Here is a 23,665-nt window from a genome sequence, read left to right as displayed (position 1 = left end):
TGACATCAGACAACAACACAGTGGGGTTATATTAGCTGACATCAGACAACAACACAGTGGGGTTATATTAGCTGACATCAGACAACAACACAGTGGGGTTATATTAGCTGACATCAGACAGACAACACAGTGGGGTTATATTAGCTGACATCAGACAGACAACACAGTGGGGTTATATTAGCTGACATCAGACAGACAACACAGTGGGGTTATATTAGCTGACATCAGACAGACAACAACACAGTGGGGTTATATTAGCTGACATCAGACAGACAACACAGTGGGGTTATATTAGCTGACATCAGACAGACAACACAGTGGGGTTATATTAGCTGACATCAGACAGACAACAACACAGTGGGGTTATATTAGCTGACATCAGACAACAACACAGTGGGGTTATATTAGCTGACATCAGACAGACAACACAGTGGGGTTATATTAGCTGACATCAGACAGACAACACAGTGGGGTTATATTAGCTGACATCAGACAACAACACAGTGGGGTTATATTAGCTGACATCAGACAACAACACAGTGGGGTTATATTAGCTGACATCAGACAGACAACACAGTGGGGTTATATTAGCTGACATCAGACAACAACACAGTGGGGTTATATTAGCTGACATCAGACAACAACACAGTGGGGTTATATTAGCTGACATCAGACACATGATAACTCATTGAGGAACGGGTGGCTGAGGGTCAGCTAGATTCTATATAGATGTTGTTAATGGAAACATGGCTGAAAACAGGACTTCAACAGAGTGGGGTTGAAACTTACAGACATATTGAGGATAGAAGTGTTCCTGTAAAAAAGAGAGGAGACATTATTAGCAGTGTCCGTCTGGGTTCTTAGTCCGTCTGGGTTCTTAAACCAGTCAACAGCTTGAGGTCAACGTCCCGCTCCATCCCACTCAGCTACGTCAACAGTAGTCAACGCCCCGCTCCATCCCACTCAGCTACGTCAACACTAGTCAACGTCCCGGTCCATCCCACTCAGCTACGTCAACACTAGTCAACGCCCCGCTCCATCCCACTCAGCTACATCAACACTAGTCAACGTCCCACTCAGCTACGTCAACACTAGTCAACGTCCCGCTCCACCCCACTCAGCTACGTCAACACTAGTCAACGTCCCGCTCCACCCCACTCAGCTACGTCAACACTAGTCAACGTCCCGCTCCACCCCACTCAGCTACGTCAACACTAGTCAACGTCCCGCTCCACCCCACTCAGCTACGTCAACACTAGTCAACGCCCCACTCCATCCCACTCAGCTACGTCAACACTAGTCAACGTCCCGCTCCACCCCACTCAGCTACGTCAACACTAGTCAACGTCCCGCTCCATCCCACTCAGCTACGTCAACACTAGTCAACGCCCCGCTCCATCCCACTCAGCTACGTCAACACTAGTCAACGTCCCACTCCATCCCACTCAGCTACGTCAACGTCCCGCTCCATCCCACTCAGCTACGTCAACACTAGTCAACGTCCCGCTCCACCCCACTCAGCTACGTCAACACTAGTCAACGTCCCTGACATCAGACAACAACACAGCTCCATCCCACTCAGCTACGTCAACACTAGTCAACGTCCCGGTCCACCCCACTCAGCTACGTCAACACTAGTCAACGCCCGCTCCATCCCACTCAGCTACGTCAACACTAGTCAACGTCCCGCTCCCAGCTACGTCAGACAACAACACAGTGGGTTATACTAGCTCAACAACAACACAGTGCATATTAGCTCCACCCCACTCAGCTACGTCAACACTAGTCAACGTCCCCCTCAGCTACGTCAACACTAGTCAACGTCCCGGTCCATCCCACTCAGCTACGTCAACACTAGTCAACGCCCCGCTCCATCCCACTCAGCTACGTCAACACTAGTCAACGCCCCACTCCATCCCACTCAGCTACGTCAACACTAGTCAACGCCCCGCTCCATCCCACTCAGCTACGTCAACACTAGTCAACGTCCCGCTCCATCCCACTCAGCTACGTCAACGTCCCGGTCCACCCCACTCAGCTACGTCAACACTAGTCAACGTCCCGCTCCACCCCACTCAGCTACGTCAACACTAGTCAACGTCCCGGTCCACCCCACTCAGCTACGTCAACACTAGTCAACGTCCCGCTCCATCCCACTCAGCTACGTCAACACTAGTCAACGTCCCGCTCCATCCCACTCAGCTACGTCAACACTAGTCAACGTCCCACTCCATCCCACTCAGCTACGTCAACGTCCCGCTCCATCCCACTCAGCTACGTCAACACTAGTCAACGCCCCACTCCATCCCACTCAGCTACGTCAACACTAGTCAACGTCCCGCTCCATCCCACTCAGCTACGTCAACGTCCCGCTCCATCCCACTCAGCTACGTCAACACTAGTCAACGTCCCACTCCATCCCACTCAGCTACGTCAACACTAGTCAACGTCCCGGTCCATCCCACTCAGCTACGTCAACACTAGTCAACGTCCCGCTCCATCCCACTCAGCTACGTCAACACTAGTCAACGTCCCGCTCCATCCCACTCAGCTACGTCAACACTAGTCAACGTTCCGCTCCATCCCACTCAGCTACGTCAACACTAGTCAACGTTCCGCTCCATCCCACTCAGCTACGTCAACACTAGTCAACGTCCCGCTCCATCCCACTCAGCTACGTCAACACTAGTCAACGTCCCACTCAGCTACGTCAACGTCCCACTCAGCTACGTCAACACTAGTCAACGTCCCGGTCCACCCCACTCAGCTACGTCAACACTAGTCAACGTCCCGCTCCACCCCACTCAGCTACGTCAACACTAGTCAACGTCCCGGTCCATCCCACTCAGCTACGTCAACACTAGTCAACGTCCCGCTCCATCCCACTCAGCTACGTCAACACTAGTCAACGCCCCGCTCCATCCCACTCAGCTACGTCAACACTAGTCAACGCCCCGCTCCATCCCACTCAGCTACGTCAACGTCCCGGTCCACCCCACTCAGCTACGTCAACACTAGTCAACGTCCATCTCCACCCCACTCAGCTACGCTCAACACTAGTCAACGTCCCATCCCTCCACCCCACTCAGCTACGTCAACACTAGTCAACGTCCCGCTCCATCCCACTCAGCTACGTCAACACTAGTCAACGTCCCGCTCCATCCCACTCAGCTACGTCAACACTAGTCAACGTCCCCACTCCATCCCACTCAGCTACGTCAACGTCCCGCTCCATCCCACTCAGCTACGTCAACACTAGTCAACGCCCCACTCCATCCCACTCAGCTACGTCAACACTAGTCAACGTCCCGCTCCATCCCACTCAGCTAAGTCAACGTCCCGCTCCATCCCACTCAGCTACGTCAACACTAGTCAACGTCCCACTCCATCCCACTCAGCTACGTCAACACTAGTCAACGTCCCGGTCCATCCCACTCAGCTACGTCAACACTAGTCAACGTCCCGCTCCATCCCACTCAGCTACGTCAACACTAGTCAACGTCCCGCTCCATCCCACTCAGCTACGTCAACACTAGTCAACGTTCCGCTCCATCCCACTCAGCTACGTCAACACTAGTCAACGTTCCCACTCCATCCCACTCAGCTACGTCAACACTATCCCACTCAGTCAACGTCCCGCTCCATCCCACTCAGCTACGTCAACACTAGTCAACGTCCCACTCAGCTACGTCAACGTCCCACTCAGCTACGTCAACACTAGCCAACGTCCCGGTCCACCCCACTCAGCTACGTCAACACTAGTCAACGTCCCGCTCCACCCCACTCAGCTACGTCAACACTAGTCAACGTCCCGGTCCATCCCACTCAGCTACGTCAACACTAGTCAACGTCCCGCTCCATCCCACTCAGCTACGTCAACACTAGTCAACGTCCCGCTCCATCCCACTCAGCTACGTCAACGTCCCGCTCCATCCCACTCAGCTACGTCAACACTAGTCAACGTCCCACTCCATCCCACTCAGCTACGTCAACACTAGTCAACGTCCCGCTCCATCCCACTCAGCTACGTCAACACTAGTCAACGTTCCGCTCCATCCCACTCAGCTACGTCAACACTAGTCAACGTCCCGCTCCATCCCACTCAGCTACGTCAACACTAGTCAACGTCCCGCTCCACCCCACTCAGCTACGTCAACGTCCCGCTCCACCCCACTCAGCTACGTCAACACTAGTCAACGTCCCGCTCCACCCCACTCAGCTACGTCAACACTAGTCAACGTCCCGCTCCCATCTAGTGTCTACCCTCTCCCTCTGTCCCTCCTGACATGACCATCTAGTGTCTACCCTCTCCCTCTCCCTCTGTCCCTCCTGACATGACCATCTAGTGTCTACCCTCTCCCTCTCCCCAGGTCCCTCCTGACATGACCATCTAGTGTCTACCCTTTCCCTCTCCCTCTGTCCCTCCTGACATGACCATCTAGTGTCTACCCTCTCCCTCTCCCTCTGTCCCTCCTGACATGATCATCTAGTGTCTACCCTCTCCCTCTCCCCAGGTCTCTCCTGACATGACCATCTAGTGTCTACCCTCTCCCTCTCCCTCTGTCCCTCCTGACATGACCATCTAGTGTCTACCCTCTCCCTCTCCCTCTGTCCCTCCTGACATGACCATCTAGTGTCTACCCTCTCCCTCTCCCTCTGTCCCTCCTGACATGATCATCTAGTGTCTACCCTCTCCCTCTCCCCAGGTCCCTCCTGACATGATCATCTAGTGTCTACCCTCTCCCTCTCCCCAGGTCCCTCCTGACATGACCATCTAGTGTCTACCCTCTCCCTCTCCCTCTGTCCCTCCTGACATGACCATCTAGTGTCTACCCTCTCCCTCTCCCCCAGGTCCCTCCTGACATGACCATCTAGTGTCTACCCTCTCCCTCTCCCTCTATCCCTCATGACATGACCATCTTGTAACTAGTGTGCCAGGGGCCCTCCTGACATGGCCATCTTGTAACTAGTGTGCCAGGGGCCCTCAGGAGCCACTCACCGTCTCCGGGTAGTTCTCAAAGATCTCCCTTGCCTCCTCCTTGTTGCACAGCTCCTCGATACATTCTCTCTCCAGGTTACCTTTCTTACTCTCCTCAAACATGGAGTTGGCCCTGCGGTGCCGAGACAGAAACTGGGAGGCCCTGTTCTGAGTTAGGACTGGAGACACACACGTGTAACTGGGTTGGTTATGTATTTCACTTGCAACTCCAGAAATATGTGTTCAATGTGTTTCTATTGGTTGTGTGGACGGACGCTGGGAGACAAGGATGCAAGGACAAGGGGAGTCAACAGTTAATAAACAGTTAATAAACAAGGGGAGTCAACAGTTAATAAACAGTTAATAAACAGTTAATAAACAAGGGGAGTCAACAGTTAATAAACAGTTAATAAACAAGGGGAGTCAACAGTTAATAAACAGTTAATAAACAAGGGGAGTCAACAGTTAATAAACAGTTAATAAACAAGGGGAGTCAACAGTTAGTAAACAGTTAATAAACAAGGGGAGTCAACAGTTAATAAACAGTTAATAAACAAGGGGAGTTAACAGTTAATAAACAGTTAATAAACAAGGGGAGTCAACAGTTAATAAACAGTTAATAAACAAGGGAGTCAACAGTTAATAAACAGTTAATAAACAAGGGGAGTCAACAGTTAATAAACAGTTAATAAACAAGGGGAGTTAACAGTTAGTAAACAGTTAATAAACAAGGGAGTTAACAGTTAGTAAACAGTTAATAAACAAGGGGAGTTAACAGTTAGTAAACAGTTAATAAACAAGGGGAGTTAACAGTTAATAAACAGTTAATAAACAAGGGGAGTCAACAGTTAATAAACAGTTAATAAACAAGGGAGTTAACAGTTAATAAACAGTTAATAAACAAGGGGAGTTAACAGTTAATAAACAGTTAATAAACAAGGGGAGTTAACAGTTAATAAACAGTTAATAAACAAGGGGAGTTAACAGTTAATAAACAGTTAATAAACAGTTAATAAACAGTTAATAAACAGTTAATAAACAGTTAATAAACAGTTAATAAACAGTCAACAGTTAATAAACAGTTAATAAACAAGGGAGTTAACAGTTAATAAACAAGGGGAGTAATAGTTAATAAACAGTTAATAAACAAGGGGAGTCAACAGTTAATAAACAGTTAATAAACAGTTAATAAACAGTTAATAAACAAGGGGAGTCAACAGTTAATAAACAGTTAATAAACAAGGGGAGTTAACAGTTAATAAACAGTTAATAAACAGTTAATAAACAGTTAATAAACAAGGGGAGTTAACAGTTAATAAACAGTTAATAAACAGTTAATAAACAGTTAATAAACAGTTAATAAACAGTTAATAAACAGTTAATAAACAGTTAATAAACAGTTAATAAACAGTTAATAAACAGTTAATAAACAAGGGGAGTCAACAGTTAATAAACAGTTAATAAACAGTTAATAAACAGTTAATAAACAGTTAATAAACAAGGGGAGTCAACAGTTAATAAACAAGGGGAGTTAACAGTTAATAAACAGTTAATAAACAGTTAATAAACAGTTAATAAACAGTTAATAAACAGTTAATAAACAAGGGGAGTCAACAGTTAATAAACAAGGGGAGTTAACAGTTAATAAACAGTTAATAAACAGTTAATAAACAGTTAATAAACAGTTAATAAACAGTTAACAGTTAATAAACAGTTAATAAACAGTTAATAAACAAATAAACAAGGGGAGTCAACAGTTAATAAACAGTTAATAAACAGTTAATAAACAAGGGAGTTAACAGTTAAATAAACAGTTAATAAACAGTTAATAAACAAACAAACAGTTAATAAACAGTTAATAAACAGTTAATAAACAGTTAATAAACAAGGGGAGTTAACAGTTAATAAACAGTTAATAAACAAGGGAGTCAACAGTTAATAAACAGTTAATAAACAAGTTAGTTAAACAGTTATAAACAGTTAATAAACAGTTAATAAACAGTTAATAAACAAGGGGAGTCAACAGTTAATAAACAGTTAATAAACAGTTAATAAACAGTTAATAAACAAGGGGAACAGTTAATAAACAGTTAATAAACAGTTAATAAACAGTTAACAGTTAATAAACAGTTAATAAACAGGGGAGTAAACAGTTAATAAACAGTTAATAAACAAGGGGAGTTAATAAACAGTTAATAAACAGTTAATAAACAGTTAATAAACAGTTAATACAGGGGAGTAATAACAGTTAATAAACAGTTAATAAACAGTTAATAAACAGTTAATAAACAGTTAATAAACAGTTAATAAACAGTTAATAAACAGTTAATAAACAGTTAATAAACAGTTAATAAACAAGGGGAGTTAACAGTTAATAAACAGTTAATAAACAGTTAATAAACAAGGGGAGTCAACAGTTAATAAACAGTTAATAAACAGTTAATAAACAGTTAATAAACAGTTAATAAACAAGGGGAGTTAACAGTTAATAAACAGTTAATAAACAGTTAATAAACAAGGGGAGTCAACAGTTAATAAACAGTTAATAAACAAGGGGAGTCAACAGTTAATAAACAGTTAATAAACAGTTAATAAACAGTTAATAAACAAGGGGAGTTAACAGTTAATAAACAAGGGGAGTTAACAGTTAATAAACAGTTAATAAACAGTTAATAAACAGTTAATAAACAGTTAATAAACAGTTAATAAACAGTTAATAAACAGTTAATAAACAAGGGGAGTTAACAGTTAATAAACAGTTAATAAACAAGGGGAGTTAACAGTTAATAAACAAGGGGAGTTAACAGTTAATAAACAGTTAATAAACAAGGGGAGTTAACAGTTAATAAACAGTTAATAAACAAGGGGAGTTAACAGTTAATAAACAGTTAATAAACAAGGGGAGTTAACAGTTAGTAAACAGTTAATAAACAGTTAATAAACAAGGGGAGTTAACAGTTAATAAACAAGGGAGTTAACAGTTAATAAACAGTTAATAAACAAGGGGAGTTAACAGTTAATAAACAAGGGGAGTTAACAGTTAATAAACAGTTAATAAACAAGGGGAGTTAACAGTTAATAAACAAGGGAGTAAACAGTTAGTAAACAGTTAATAAACAGTAATAAACAAGGGAGTTAGTTAATAAACAAGGGGAGTTAACAGTTAATAAACAGTTAATAAACAAGGGGAGTCAACAGTTAATAAACAGTTAATAAACAGTTAATAAACAGTTAATAAACAGTTAATAAACAAGGGGAGTTAACAGTTAATAAACAGTTAATAAACAAGGGGAGTTAACAGTTAATAAACAGTTAATAAACAGTTAATAAACAGTTAATAAACAGTTAATAAACAAGGGGAGTTAACAGTTAATAAACAGTTAATAAACAGTTAATAAACAAGGGGAGTCAACAGTTAATAAACAAGGGGAGTTAACAGTTAATAAACAGTTAATAAACAGTTAATAAACAAGGGGAGTTAACAGTTAATAAACAGTTAATAAACAAGGGGAGTTAACAGTTAGTAAACAGTTAATAAACAGTTAATAAACAAGGGGAGTTAACAGTTAATAAACAGTTAATAAACAAGGGGAGTCAACAGTTAATAAACAGTTAATAAACAAGGGGAGTCAACAGTTAATAAACAGTTAATAAACAGTTAATAAACAGTTAATAAACAAGGGGAGTTAACAGTTAATAAACAGTTAATAAACAAGGGGAGTCAACAGTTAATAAACAGTTAATAAACAGTTAATAAACAAGGGGAGTCAACAGTTAATAAACAGTTAATAAACAGTTAATAAACAAGGGGAGTCAACAGTTAATAAACAGTTAATAAACAGTTAATAAACAAGGGGAGTTAACAGTTAATAAACAGTTAATAAACAAGGGGAGTTAACAGTTAATAAACAGTTAATAAACAGTTAATAAACAGTTAATAAACAGGGGGAGTTAACAGTTAATAAACAGTTAATAAACAAGGGGAGTCAACAGTTAATAAACAGTTAATAAACAAGTTAATTAATAAACAGTTAATAAACAAGGGGAGTTAATTAATAAACAGTTAATAAACAAGGGAGTCAACAGTTAATAAACAGTTAATAAACAGTTAATAAACAAGGGGAGTTAACAGTTAATAAACAGTTAATAAACAGTTAATAAACAGTTAACAGTTAATAAACAAGGGAGTTTAATAAACAGTTAATAAACAAGGGGAGTTAACAGTTAATAAACAGTTAATAAACAGGGGAGTCAACAGTTAATAAACAGTTAATAAACAGTTAAGTCAACAGTTAATAAACAGTTAATAAACAAGGGGAGTTAACAGTTAATAAACAGGGGAGTCAACAGTTAATAAACAGTTAATAAACAAGGGGAGTTAATAAACAGTTAATAAACAGTTAATAAACAAGGGGAGTCAACAGTTAATAAACAGTTAATAAACAAGGGGTTAATAAACAGTTAATAAACAGTTAATAAACAAGGGAGTTAACAGTTAATAAACAGTTAATAAACAAGGGGAGTTAATTAAAAAACAGTTAATAAACAAGGGGAGTTAACAGTTAATAAACAGTTAATAAACAGTTAATTAAAACAGTTAATAAACAGTTAATAAACAAGGGGAGTTAACAGTTAATAAACAGGGAGTTAACAGTTAATAAACAGTTAATAAACAAGGGGAGTTAACAGTTAATAAACAGTTAATAAACAAGGGGAGTTAATAAACAGTTAATAAACAGTTAATAAACAAGGGGAGTTAATAAAAACAAACAGTTAACAGTTAATAAACAGTTAATAAACAAGGGAGTTAACAGTTAATAAACAAGGGGAGTCAACAGTTAGTTAACAGTTAATAAACAAGGGGAGTCAACAGTTAATAAACAGTTAATAAACAAGGGGAGTCAACAGTTAATAAACAGTTAATAAACAAGGGGAGTCAACAGTTAATAAACAGTTAATAAACAAGGGGAGTTAACAGTTAATAAACAGTTAATAAACAAGGGGAGTTAACAGTTAATAAACAAGGGGAGTTAACAGTTAATAAACAAGGGGAGTTAAACAGTTAATAAACAGTTAATAAACAAGGGGAGTCAACAGTTAATAAACAGTTAATAAACAGTTAATAAACAGTTAATAAACAAGGGGAGTTAACAGTTAATAAACAGTTAATAAACAGTTAATAAACAGTTAATAAACAAGGGGAGTCAACAGTTAATAAACAGTTAATAAACAGTTAATAAACAGTTAATAAACAAGGGGAGTTAACAGTTAATAAACAGTTAATAAACAAGGGGAGTCAACAGTTAATAAACAGTTAATAAACAGTTAATAAACAGTTAATAAACAAGGGGAGTCAACAGTTAATAAACAGTTAATAAACAAGGGGAGTCAACAGTTAATAAACAGTTAATAAACAAGGGGAGTCAACAGTTAATAAACAGTTAATAAACAAGGGGAGTTAACAGTTAATAAACAGTTAATAAACAAGGGGAGTTAACAGTTAATAAACAGTTAATAAACAAGGGGAGTCAACAGTTAATAAACAGTTAATAAACAAGGGGAGTTTAATAAACAGTTAATAAACAAGGGGAGTTAACAGTTAATAAACAGTTAATAAACAAGGGGAGTTAACAGTTAATAAACAGTTAATAAACAGTTAATAAACAGTTAATATACAAGGGGAGTCAACAGTTAATAAACAGTTAATAAACAAGGGGAGTTAACAGTTAATAAACAAGGGAGTCAACAGTTAATAAACAGTTAATAAACAAGGGAGTCAACAGTTAATAAACAGTTAATAAACAAGGGTTAACAGTTAATAAACAAGGGGAGTTAACAAACAGTTAATAAACAAGGGAGTTAACAGTTAATAAACAGTTAATAAACAAGGGGAGTTTAATAAACAGTTAATAAACAAGGGGAGTTAACAGTTAATAAACAGTTAATAAACAAGGGGAGTTAACAGTTAATAAACAGTTAATAAACAAGGGGAGTTAACAGTTAATAAACAAGGGGAGTTAACAGTTAATAAACAAGGGGAGTTAACAGTTAATAAACAGTTAATAAACAGTTAATAAACAGTTAATAAACAGTTAATAAACAGTTAATAAACAAGGGGAGTTAACAGTTAATAAACAGTTAATAAACAGTTAATAAACAAGGGGAGTTAACAGTTAATAAACAGTTAATAAACAAGGGGAGTCAACAGTTAGTAAACAGTTAATAAACAAGGGGAGTTAACAGTTAATAAACAAGGGGAGTTAACAGTTAATAAACAGTTAATAAACAAGGGGAGTTAACAGTTAATAAACAGTTAATAAACAAGGGGAGTCAACAGTTAATAAACAGTTAATAAACAAGGGGAGTTAACAGTTAATAAACAGTTAATAAACAAGGGGAGTCAACAGTTAATAAACAGTTAATAAACAAGGGGAGTTAACAGTTAATAAACAGTTAATAAACAGTTAATAAACAGTTAATAAACAAGGGGAGTCAACAGTTAATAAACAGTTAATAAACAAGGGGAGTTAACAGTTAATAAACAGTTAATAAACAAGGGGAGTTAACAGTTAATAAACAAGGGGAGTCAACAGTTAATAAACAAGGGGAGTCAACAGTTAATAAACAAGGGGAGTCAACAGTTAATAAACAAGGGGAGTTAACAGTTAATAAACAGTTAATAAACAGTTAATAAACAGTTAATAAACAAGGGGAGTCAACAGTTAATAAACAGTTAATAAACAAGGGGAGTCAACAGTTAATAAACAGTTAATAAACAGTTAATAAACAAGGGGAGTCAACAGTTAATAAACAAGGGAGTAAACAGTTAGTAAACAGTTAATAAACAAGGGGAGTCAACAGTTAATAAACAGTTAATAAACAAGGGGAGTCAACAGTTAATAAACAGTTAATAAACAGTTAATAAACAGTTAATAAACAGTTAATAAACAGTTAATAAACAAGGGGAGTTAACAGTTAATAAACAGTTAATAAACAGTTAATAAACAAGGGGAGTCAACAGTTAATAAACAGTTAATAAACAGTTAATAAACAAGGGGAGTTAACAGTTAATAAACAGTTAATAAACAGTTAATAAACAAGGGGAGTCAACAGTTAATAAACAGTTAATAAACAGTTAATAAACAGTTAATAAACAAGGGGAGTCAACAGTTAATAAACAGTTAATAAACAAGGGGAGTCAACAGTTAATAAACAGTTAATAAACAAGGGGAGTCAACAGTTAATAAACAGTTAATAAACAGTTAATAAACAAGGGGAGTTAACAGTTAATAAACAGTTAATAAACAAGGGGAGTTAACAGTTAATAAACAAGGGGAGTCAACAGTTAAAACAGTTAATAAACAGTTAATAAACAAGGGGAGTCAACAGTTAATAAACAGTTAATAAACAAGGGGAGTTAACAGTTAGTAAACAGTTAATAAACAAGGGGAGTTAACAGTTAATAAACAGTTAATAAACAAGGGGAGTTAACAGTTAGTAAACAGTTAATAAACAAGGGGAGTCAACAGTTAATAAACAGTTAATAAACAGTTAATAAACAAGGGGAGTCAACAGTTAATAAACAGTTAATAAACAAGGGGAGTTAACAGTTAATAAACAGTTAATAAACAAGGGGAGTCAACAGTTAGTAAACAGTTAATAAACAGTTAATAAACAAGGGGAGTCAACAGTTAATAAACAGTTAATAAACAAGGGGGGTTAACAGTTAATAAACAGTTAATAAACAAGGGGAGTTAACAGTTAATAAACAGTTAATAAACAAGGGGAGTAAACAGTTAGTAAACAGTTAATAAACAGTTAATAAACAAGGGGAGTTAACAGTTAATAAACAGTTAATAAACAAGGGGGGTTAACAGTTAATAAACAGTTAATAAACAGTTAATAAACAAGGGGAGTTAACAGTTAATAAACAGTTAATAAACAGTTAATAAACAGTTAATAAACAAGGGGAGTTAACAGTTAATAAACAAGTTAATCAACAGTTAATAAACAACGGACAAGAAACAAACAAGGACCGCGTCTGGCCAAGGGATAAAAACACAACGACGATAATGCTGACACGAGGAACAAACTGAGGAACAGACAGATATAGAAGGGGCAATCAACAAAATGAAGGAGTCCGGGTGAGTCCAACGAGCGCCGATGCGTGTAATGATGGTGACAGGTGTCTGTAATGATGGGCAGCCTGGCGCCCTCGAGCGCCAGAGACGGAGAAGGCGGGGAGCAGGCGTGTCACCAGGTTTGTTGAATTTACATATTAGGTGTCATGATATCGGCGACACTTGCAGATAGGTGGGAGATCACAAAACGTAAACTCCTCCCAGTCTGATGTTAACACTCCAAGTGTAACAAGTATAGCTTCCGTCCCTCTCCTCGCCCCCTACCTGGGCTCGTACCAGGAACACATGGACAACAGCCAACCCTCGAAGCATCGTCACCCCATCGCTCCAGAGCAAAGGGGGAACAACTACTTCCAAGGTCTCAGAGCGAGTGACGTCACCGATTGAAAAGCTATTAGCGCGCCACCACCGCTAACTAAGCTAGCCGTTTCACATCGGTTACACCAGCATTAGGTCCCGTTCTGAAACACGGTATTCTATTTTCAGATGTGCAATGTGTTCCTAGGAGTTCACTAGGTACATGTCCAGATGTATACAGTACATGTATAGAACCTGTTAGATATTGAGGGGGCTTCCTGGGATGTACTTTTTTATTTCATGTTATTGCTGTAAAACGTGAGTTAGCTAGCATGCTCTAATTACAATGGTCACATTAGCTCCCTGCTAATACAAGGATAGGAATGATGATGGTGTCTAAGAATCGTTGACAGACATGTTCTCCACTAGGAATCACGAATGTTCGGCCGTCAAACATACCCCGGTTGATTCCTGCACATCTAAATGTGTTTCCTTCTGTCTATAGTCAGAATAAACACCAAATCAACTGTGTGATCCGATGGCAGGGACCGGTCCTTTTGTTTTAAAAAAAAATTTAAAAAAACAACGGGCAAGAAGTGACGAAGTACTGATGACGTCAGTTACACTCACACAACACGTGTTTTATTACGTCGCTGTGACAATGTGACGACAGCGGGAGGGAATGTATGGGGGTTTGTGTGACCACATAGGAATCTATACTGATATTTTAAAACAGGATTTGATGGATGAATCGTTTGGATCAAACTGTAGATGAAACGGATTAGCAAACAGTCCCATTTCAACAGGTCTTTGTTCTTGTTTTAGCAGGGTATTACCCCCCCCCCCTCAACACGTGGTCTTATTTAAATTATTTAAAGCAATTTTGTTTTAAAAAAAAGAAAAACATAAATAATATAGGAGGTGTCACTCATCTTCCAGGACTGCGGGAACAGTGTAAAAACATCCGATCACCTGTTGCCTCTTTTTTGTCGACATACGCAGCTCAAAACGCGTTTCAGACTTTATAACATGTTGTGGAAAGTAGCGTTGGCTTCGGCGCATTAAAGTTGTCTTTTAGTAACAAGTTACCATTAATTATTTGGCTTTTGACGGATATAAATTGTATTTTAGTATGTAAGTTACCGTTAATTCTTTGGCTTTTTGACGGATATAAATAGTATTTTAGTATGTAAGTTACCGTTAATTCTTTGGCTTTTTGACGGATATAAATTGTATTTTAGTATGTAAGTTACCGTTAATTCTTTGGGAAAAGAGAAACACCAACCATACACCCCCTGATCTTGTGTAAAAGCGTAAAACAACCACCAATGTTGTACTTTTACTTTTCACATAAATCAATTTTTAAATAAATCAATCAACATAAAGTCAAATAAAGTTTCACTTACATCGATGAGCATCGCAAAGCGCCACCAGAAAGATGAAACAAGCCACCGATTCTCCTAATAAACTATGTTTATTTCTCCACATAATAAAACCGATCCTCGGAACAGCTCAGGTCCGCGACAAAAAACTTTAATCTTCCCGAAAATGTTTTCGCTTGTTCAGTGGAGAGGGAGCTGGGACTGAACCGGGAGCGGAGAGAGGAGAGGAGAGGAGAGGAGGAGACGTGTGTGTCGTGAACCACATTAACATGAGCAACAAAAGTGGAATCGGCGTTAAGCCTTCAAAATAAAATACAAATATATATATATATATATATTCACAAAAGTAGTGCACTGGGTCTGTACAGATCCGTTTGAGTCCATGTTCTCTTGATAAGTGCATAAATTGGACCATTTTCCTGTCCTGTTAAACATTCAAAATCAAACCAGTACTTGTCAGGGAAAATGTATGGAGTTTTAAAAAAATACATTATTTTCTTTAAGAATGTAATTCAGTAAAAGTAAATGTAGTCAAAAATGTTAATAGTAAAGTCAAGTACAGATACCCAGAAAAACTCACAGAACACAACTGTTTGGCTTTAAGAGCTATGATAGTAATATGGGTGTGTGACGGATGTGAAACGGCTAGCTCAGTTGATCTAAAGTTATACTGTTGCATGTGAATCGTCTCCCCAGTTGTGTTCTGTGAGTGTCAGTGATTAGGCTCATACCCCATTTAATGGTCCCAAGATCCATAGATAAGGCTGTACATTGCAATATTACAGACTGAGCACACACTGGTTGAATCAACGTTGTTTCAACATAATTTCAATGAAATGACGTTGAACCAATGTGGATTAAGCGTTGCATTGACATCTGTGCCCAGTGGGTATTTTCCATTTAAATTCTGTTTAGACTAGACGTCCACATTGCAATTTCAACCAAAACTATTGTCTTTTGTTGAATTTCTAGAACAACATGCCAACCGTGGTTTAGCATTATCTGGTACAAGTGTGAAATGATTCCAAAAATAGCATCCGTTTCTATCTGTTTCGGCGGGGGACTTTTATTTTGAAGGTGAACCGACCATTCCACTGTTGTTGACCTCGCAAATGTTGTTCACGACACACTGGTGTTACGGAGTGGAGGTGACAGAGGGAGCGCTGTTACTCTCTGCTCTACAAACATACACTGACTGTGCTGCCTGCCCTGTTTTGCTGGGACTTTGAGTTGAGGACAGTTTTTGAACCTTTGACCAGAGGCCCTGGAATATTGTAGATAAACAGAGACAGTATTTAAATTCCTGACCAAAGGCCCTGGTCGACTGTAGAGGAACAGAGACAGTATTTACATTCCTGACCAGAGGCCCTGGTCGACTGCAGAGGAACAGAGACAGTATTTAAACCCCTGACTAGAGACCCTGGTAGACTGCAGAGGAACAGAGACAGTATTTAAACCCCTGACCAGAGGCCCTGGTCGACTGTAGAGGAACAGAGACAGTATTTACATTCCTGACCAGAGGCCCTGGTAGACTGAGGAACAGAGACCGTATTTAAACCCCTGACTAGAGGCCCTGGTAGACTGCAGAGGAACAGAGACCGTATTTAAACCCCTGACTAGAGACCCTGGTAGACTGTAGAGGAACAGAGACAGTATTTAAACCCCTGACTAGAGACCCTGGTAGACTGTAGAGGAACAGAGACCGTATTTAAACCCCTGACCAGAGACCCTGGTAGACTGTAGAGGAACAGAGACCAGTATTTAAACCCCTGACCAGAGACCCTGGTAGACTGTAGAGGAACAGAGACCGTATTTAAACCCCTGACCAGAGACCCTGGTAGACTGTAGAGGAACAGATACAGTATTTAAACACCTGACTAGAGACCCTGGTAGACTGTAGAGGAACAGAGACCGTATTTAAACCCCTGACCAGAGACCCTGGTAGACTGTAGAGGAACAGATACAGTATTTAGAGACCCTGAGACAGTATTTAGATACTGTATGAGAGGTTTCAGATGTTTAGATACTGTATGAAGAGGTTTTAAAGATGTTTAGATACTGTATGAAGAGGAAGAGGTTTCAGATGTTTAGATACTGTATGAAGAGGTTTCAGATGTTTAGATACTGTATGAAGAGGTTTCAGATGTTTAGATACTGTATGAAGAGGTTTCAGATGTTTAGATACTGTATGAAGAGGTTTCAGATGTTTAGATACTGTATGAAGAGGTTTCAGATGTTTAGATACTGTATGAAGAGGTTTCAGATGTTTAGATACTGTATGAAGAGGTTTCAGATGTTTAGATACTGTATGAAGAGGTTTCAGATGTTTAGATACTGTATGAAGAGGTTTCAGATGTTTAGATACTGTATGAAGAGGTTTCAGATGTTTAGATACTGTATGAAGAGGTTTCAGATGTTTAGATACTGTATGAAGAGGTTTCAGATGTTTAGATACTGTATGAAGAGGAAGAGGTTTCAGATGTTTAGATACTGTTTAGATACTGTATGAAGAGGTTTCAGATGTTTAGATACTGTATGAAGAGGTTTCAGATGTTAAGATACTGTATGAAGAGGTTTCAGATGTTTAGATACTGTATGAAGAGGTTTCAGATGTTTAGATACTGTATGAAGAGGATTCAGATGTTTAGATACTGTATGAAGAGGAAGAGGTTTCAGATGTTTAGATACTGTATGAAGAGGAAGAGGTTTCAGATGTTTAGATACTGTATGAAGAGGTTTCAGATGTTTAGATACTGTATGAAGAGGTTTCAGATGTTTAGATACTGTATGAAGAGGAAGAGGTTTCAGATGTTTAGATACTGTATGAAGAGGTTTCAGATGTTTAGATACTGTATGAAGAGGAAGAGGTTTCAGATGTTTAGATACTGTATGAAGAGGTTTCAGATGTTTAGATACTGTATGAAGAGGTGATGTTTAGATACTGTAAGAGGTTTCAGATGTTTAGATACTGTATGAAGAGGTTTCAGATGTTTAGATACTGTATGAAGAGGTTTCAGATGTTTAGATACTGTATGAAGAGGTTTCAGATGTTTAGATACTGTATGAAGAGGTTTCAGATGTTTAGATACTGTATGAAGAGTTTATGTTTAGATACTGTATGAAGAGGTTTCAGATGTTTAGATACTGTATGAAGAGGTTTCAGATGTTTAGATACTGTATGAAGAGGTTTCAGATGTTTAGATACTGTATGAAGAGGTTTCAGATGTTTAGATACTGTATGAAGAGGTTTCAGATGTTTAGATACTGTATGAAGAGGTTTCAGATGTTTAGATACTGTATGAAGAGGTTTCAGATGTTTAGATACTGTATGAAGAGGTTTCAGATGTTTAGATACTGTATGAAGAGGAGATGTTTAGATACTGTTGAAGAAGAGTTTCAGATGTTTAGATACTGTATGAAGAGGTTTCAGATGTTTAGATACTGTATGAAGAGGTTTCAGATGTTTAGATACTGTATGAAGAGGTTTCAGATGTTTAGATACTGTATGAAGAGGTTTCAGATGTTTAGATACTGTATGAAGAAGAGGTTTCAGATGTTTAGATGTTTAGATACTGTATGAAGAGGAAGAGGTTTCAGTTTAGAGATGTTTAGATACTGTATGAAGAGGTTTCAGATGTTTAGATACTGTATGAAGAGGTTTCAGATGTTTAGATACTGTATGAAGAGGTTTCAGATGTTTAGATACTGTATGAAGAGGTTTCAGAGGTTTCAGATGTTTAGATACTGTATGAAGAGGTTTCAGATGTTTAGATACTGTATGAAGAGGTTTTCAGATGTTTAGATACTGTATGAAGAGGTTTCAGATGTTTAGATACTGTATGAAGAGGTTTCAGATGTTTAGATACTGTATGAAGAGGTTTCAGATGTTTAGATACTGTATGAAGAGGTTTCAGATGTTTAGATACTGTATGAAGAGGTTTCAGATGTTTAGATACTGTATGAAGAGGTTTCAGATGTTTAGATACTGTATGAAGAGGTTTCAGATGTTTAGATACTGTATGAAGAGGTTTCAGATGTTTAGATACTGTATGAAGGAAGAGTTTCAGATGTTTAGATACTGTATGAAGAGGTTTCAGATGTTTAGATACTGTATGAAGAGGTTTCAGATGTTTAGATACTGTATGAAGAGGTTTCTGTAGAAGAGGTGTTTTAGATACTGTATGAAGAGGTTTCAGATGTTTAGATACTGTATGAAGAGGTTTCAGATGTTTAGATACTGTATGAAGAGGTTTCAGATGTTTAGATACTGTATGAAGAGGTTTCAGATGTTTAGATACTGTATGAAGAGGTTTCAGATGTTTAGATACTGTATGAAGAGGTTTCAGATGTTTAGATACTGAAGAGAAGTTTCAGATGTTTAGATACTGTATGAAGAGGTTTCAGATGTTTAGATACTGTATGAAGAGGTTTCAGATGTTTAGATACTGTATGAAGAGGTTTCAGATGTTTAGATACTGTATGAAGAGGTTTCAGATGTTTAGATACTGTATGAAGAGGTTTCAGATGTTTAGATACTGTTTCAGATGTTTAGATACTGTATGAAGAGGTTTCAGATGTTTAGATACTGTATGAAGAGGTTTCAGATGTTTAGATACTGTATGAAGAGGTTTCAGATGTTTAGATACTGTATGAAGAGGTTTCAGATGTTTAGATACTGTATGAAGAGGTTTAGATGTTTAGATACTGTATGAAGAGGTTTCAGATGTTTAGATACTGTATGAAGAGGTTTCAGATGTTTAGATACTGTATGAAGAGGTTTCAGATGTTTAGATACTGTATGAAGAGGTATGAAGAGGAAGAGGTTTCAGATGTTTAGATACTGTATGAAGAGGTTTCAGATGTTTAGATACTGTATGAAGAGGTTTCAGATGTTTAGATACTGTATGAAGAGGTTTCAGATGTTTAGATACTGTATGAAGAGGTTTCAGATGTTTAGATGTTTAGATACTGTATGTATGAAGAGGTTTCAGATGTTTAGATACTGTATGAAGAGGTTTCAGATGTTTAGATACTGTATGAAGAGGAAGAGGTTTCAGATGTTTAGATACTGTATGAAGAGGTTTCAGATGTTTAGATACTGTATGAAGAGGTTTCAGATGTTTAGATACTGTATGAAGAGGTTTCAGATGTTTAGATACTGTATGAAGAGGTTTCAGATGTTTAGATACTGTATGAAGAGGTTTCAGATGTTTAGATACTGTATGAAGAGGTTTCAGATGTTTAGATACTGTATGAAGAGGTTTCAGATGTTTAGATACTGTATGAAGAGGTTTAAGATGTTTAGATACTGTATGAAGAGGAAGAGGTTTCAGATGTTTAGATACTGTATGAAGAGGTTTCAGATGTTTAGATACTGTATGAAGAGGTTTCAGATGTTTAGATACTGTATGAAGAGGTTTCAGATGTTTAGATACTGTATGAAGAGGTTTCAGATGTTTAGATACTGTATGAAGAGGTTTCAGATGTTTAGATACTGTATGAAGAGGTTTCAGATGTTTAGATACTGTATGAAGAGGTTTCAGATGTTTAGATACTGAGGTTTCAGATGTTTAGATACTGAGAAGAGGTTTCAGATGTTTAGATACTGTATGAAGAGGTTTCAGATGTTTAGATACTGTATGAAGAGGTTTCAGATGTTTAGATACTGTATGAAGAGGTATGAAGAGGTTTCAGATGTTTAGATACTGTATGAAGAGATGTTTAGATACTGATGTTTTAGATACTGTATGAAGAGGTTTCAGATGTTTAGATACTGTATGAAGAGGTTTCAGATGTTTAGATACTGTATGAAGAGGTTTCAGATGTTTAGATACTGTATGAAGAGGTTTCAGATGTTTAGATACTGTATGAAGAGGTTTCAGATGTTTAGATACTGTATGAAGAGGTTTAGATACTTTCAGATAGATGTATGAAGAGGTTTCAGATGTTTAGATACTGTATGAAGAGGTTTCAGATATGTTTAGATACTGTATGAAGAGGATGTTTAGATACTGTATGAAGAGGTTTCAGATGTTTAGATACTGTATGAAGAGGTTTCAGATGTTTAGATACTGTATGAAGAGGTTTCAGATACTGATGTTTCAGATGTTTAGATACTGTATGAAGAGGTTTCAGATGTTTAGATACTGTATGAAGAGGTTTCAGATGTTTAGATACTGTATGAAGAGGTTTCAGATGTTTAGATACTGTATGAAGAGGAAGGTTTCAGATGTTTAGATACTGTATGAAGAGGAAGAGATGTTTAGATGTTTAGATACTTTAGATACTGTATGAAGAGGTTTCAGATGTTTAGATACTGTATGAAGAGGTTTCAGATGTTTAGATACTGTATGAAGAGGTTTCAGATGTTTAGATACTGTATGAAGAGGATACTGTATGAAGAGTTTCAGATGTTTAGATACTGTATGAAGAGGTTTCAGATGTTTAGATACTGTATGAAGAGGTTTCAGATGTTTAGATACTGTATGAAGAGGTTTCAGATGTTTAGATACTGTATGAAGAGGTTTCAGATGTTTAGATACTGTATGAAGAGGTTTCAGATGTTTAGATACTGTATGAAGAGGTTTCAGATGTTTAGATACTGTATGAAGAGGTTTCAGATGTTTAGATACTGTATGAAGAGGTTTCAGATGTTTAGATACTGTATGAAGAGGTTTCAGATGTTTAGATACTGTATGAAGAGGAAGAGGTTTCAGATGTTTAGATACTGTATGAAGAGGTTTCAGATGTTTAGATACTGTATGAAGAGGTTTCAGATGTTTAGATACTGTATGAAGAGGTTTCAGATGTTTAGATACTGTATGAAGAGGTTTCAGATGTTTAGATACTGTATGAAGAGGTTTCAGATGTTTAGATACTGTATGAAGAGGTTTCAGATGTTTAGATACTGTATGAAGAGGAAGAGGTTTCAGATGTTTAGATACTGTAGGAAGAGGTTTCAGATGTTTAGATACTGTATGAAGAGGTTTCAGATGTTTAGATACTGTATGAAGAGGTTTCAGATGTTTAGATACTGTATGAAGAGGTTTCAGATGTTTAGATACTGTATGAAGAGGTTTCAGATGTTTAGATACTGTATGAAGAGGTTTCAGATGTTTAGATACTGTATGAAGAGGTTTCAGATGTTTAGATACTGTATGAAGAGGAATGTTTAGATACTGTATGAAGAGGTTTCAGATGTTTAGATAGATACTGTATGAAAGAGGTTTCAGATGTTTAGATACTGTATGAAGAGGTTTCAGATGTTTAGATACTGTATGAAGAGGTTTCAGATGTTTAGATACTGTATGAAGAGGTTTTCAGATGTTTAGATACTGTATGAAGAGGTTTGTTTAGATGTTTAGATACTGTATGAAGAGGTTTCAGATGTTTAGATACTGTATGAAGAGGTTTCAGATGTTTAGATACTGTATGAAGAGGTTTCAGATGTTTAGATACTGTATGAAGAGGTTTCAGATGTTTAGATACTGTATGAAGAGGTTTCAGATGTTTAGATACTGTATGAAGAGGTTTCAGATGTTTAGATACTGTATGAAGAGGTTTCAGATGTTTAGATACTGTATGAAGAGGTTTCAGATGTTTAGATACTGTATGAAGAGGTTTCAGATGTTTAGATACTGTATGAAGAGAGTTTCAGATGTTTAGATACTGTTTCATGAAGAGGTTTCAGATGTTTAGATACTGTATGAAGAGGTTTCAGATGTTTAGATACTAGACTGGAAGAGGTTTGTTTAGAGATGTTTAGATACTGTTGAAGAGGAAGAGGTTTCAGATGTTTAGATACTGTATGAAGAGGTTTCAGATGTTTAGATACTGTATGATGTTTAGATACTGTATGAAGAGGTTTCAGATGTTTAGATACTGTATGAAGAGGTTTCAGATGTTTAGATACTGTATGAAGAGGTTTCAGATGTTTAGATACTGTATGAAGAGGTTTCAGATGTTTAGATACTGTATGAAGAGGTTTCAGATGTTTAGATAAGAGGTTTCTGTTTAGATACTGTATGAAGAGGAAGAGGTTTCAGATGTTTAGATACTGTATGAAGAGGTTTCAGATGTTTAGATACTGTATGAAGAGGTTTCAGATGTTTAGATACTGTATGAAGAGGTTTCAGATGTTTAGATACTGTATGAAGAGGTTTCAGATGTTTAGATACTGTATGAAGAGGTTTCAGATGTTTAGATACTGTATGAAGAGGTTTCAGATGTTTAGATACTGTATGAAGAGGTTTCAGATGTTTAGATACTGTATGAAGAGGTTTCAGATGTTTTCAGAAGATAGGCAGGGACTGCTGTCCTTGCTTCAGGGGGACGCCAATATGCATACATACAAGCACACACTACACACGCACTACACACACACTTTCTCTCTCACGCACTCCATTATAAATTATCACATTATTATTATCCATCCTACCAATCCTCGACTTTGGCGATGTCATTTACAAAATAGCCTCCAATACCCTACTCAACAAATTGCATGCAGTTTATCACAGTGCAATCCGTTTTGTCACCAATGCCCCATATACTACCCACCATTGCGACCTGTACGCTCTCGTTGGCTGGCCCTCGCTTCATACTCGTCGCCAAACCCACTGGCTCCATGTCATCTACAAGACCCTGCTAAGGTAAGGTCCCCCCTTATCTCAGCTCGCTGGTCACCATAGCATCTCCCACCTGTAGCACGCGCTCCAGCAGGTATATCTCTAGTCACCCCCAAAACCAATTCTTTCTTTGGCCGCCTCTCCTTCCAGTTCTCTGCTTGTATGAAGAGGTTTCAGATGTTTAGATACTGTATGAAAGAGGTTTCAGAATGACTGGAACGAACTACAAAAATCTCTGAAACT

General features: G+C 37.9%; 1 protein-coding gene across 1 annotated transcript in view; it reads right to left on the bottom strand.

Moving 5' to 3' along the window:
* LOC127928890 (vitamin K-dependent protein S-like) overlaps window positions 1-15,099 on the bottom strand; it is a 28,334-nt gene extending 13,235 nt beyond the window's left edge. Inside the window, exons 1-3 of the mRNA XM_052516431.1 lie at window positions 14,823-15,099; window positions 5,000-5,157; window positions 790-814 (exon numbers count right to left, since the gene is read on the bottom strand). Coding sequence (XP_052372391.1) covers window positions 790-814; window positions 5,000-5,157; window positions 14,823-14,904 — 265 coding nt within the window. The 5' untranslated portion in view covers window positions 14,905-15,099. The remainder of the gene's footprint in view (window positions 1-789; window positions 815-4,999; window positions 5,158-14,822) is intronic.
* Between the last annotated feature and the right edge of the window lie 8,566 nt (window positions 15,100-23,665).

Source organism: Oncorhynchus keta, unplaced genomic scaffold (genome assembly GCF_023373465.1).
Source record: "Oncorhynchus keta strain PuntledgeMale-10-30-2019 unplaced genomic scaffold, Oket_V2 Un_scaffold_4369_pilon_pilon, whole genome shotgun sequence".
Lineage (NCBI taxonomy): Eukaryota > Metazoa > Chordata > Actinopteri > Salmoniformes > Salmonidae > Oncorhynchus > Oncorhynchus keta.
This window is presented reverse-complemented; position numbering and strand designations above follow the sequence as displayed.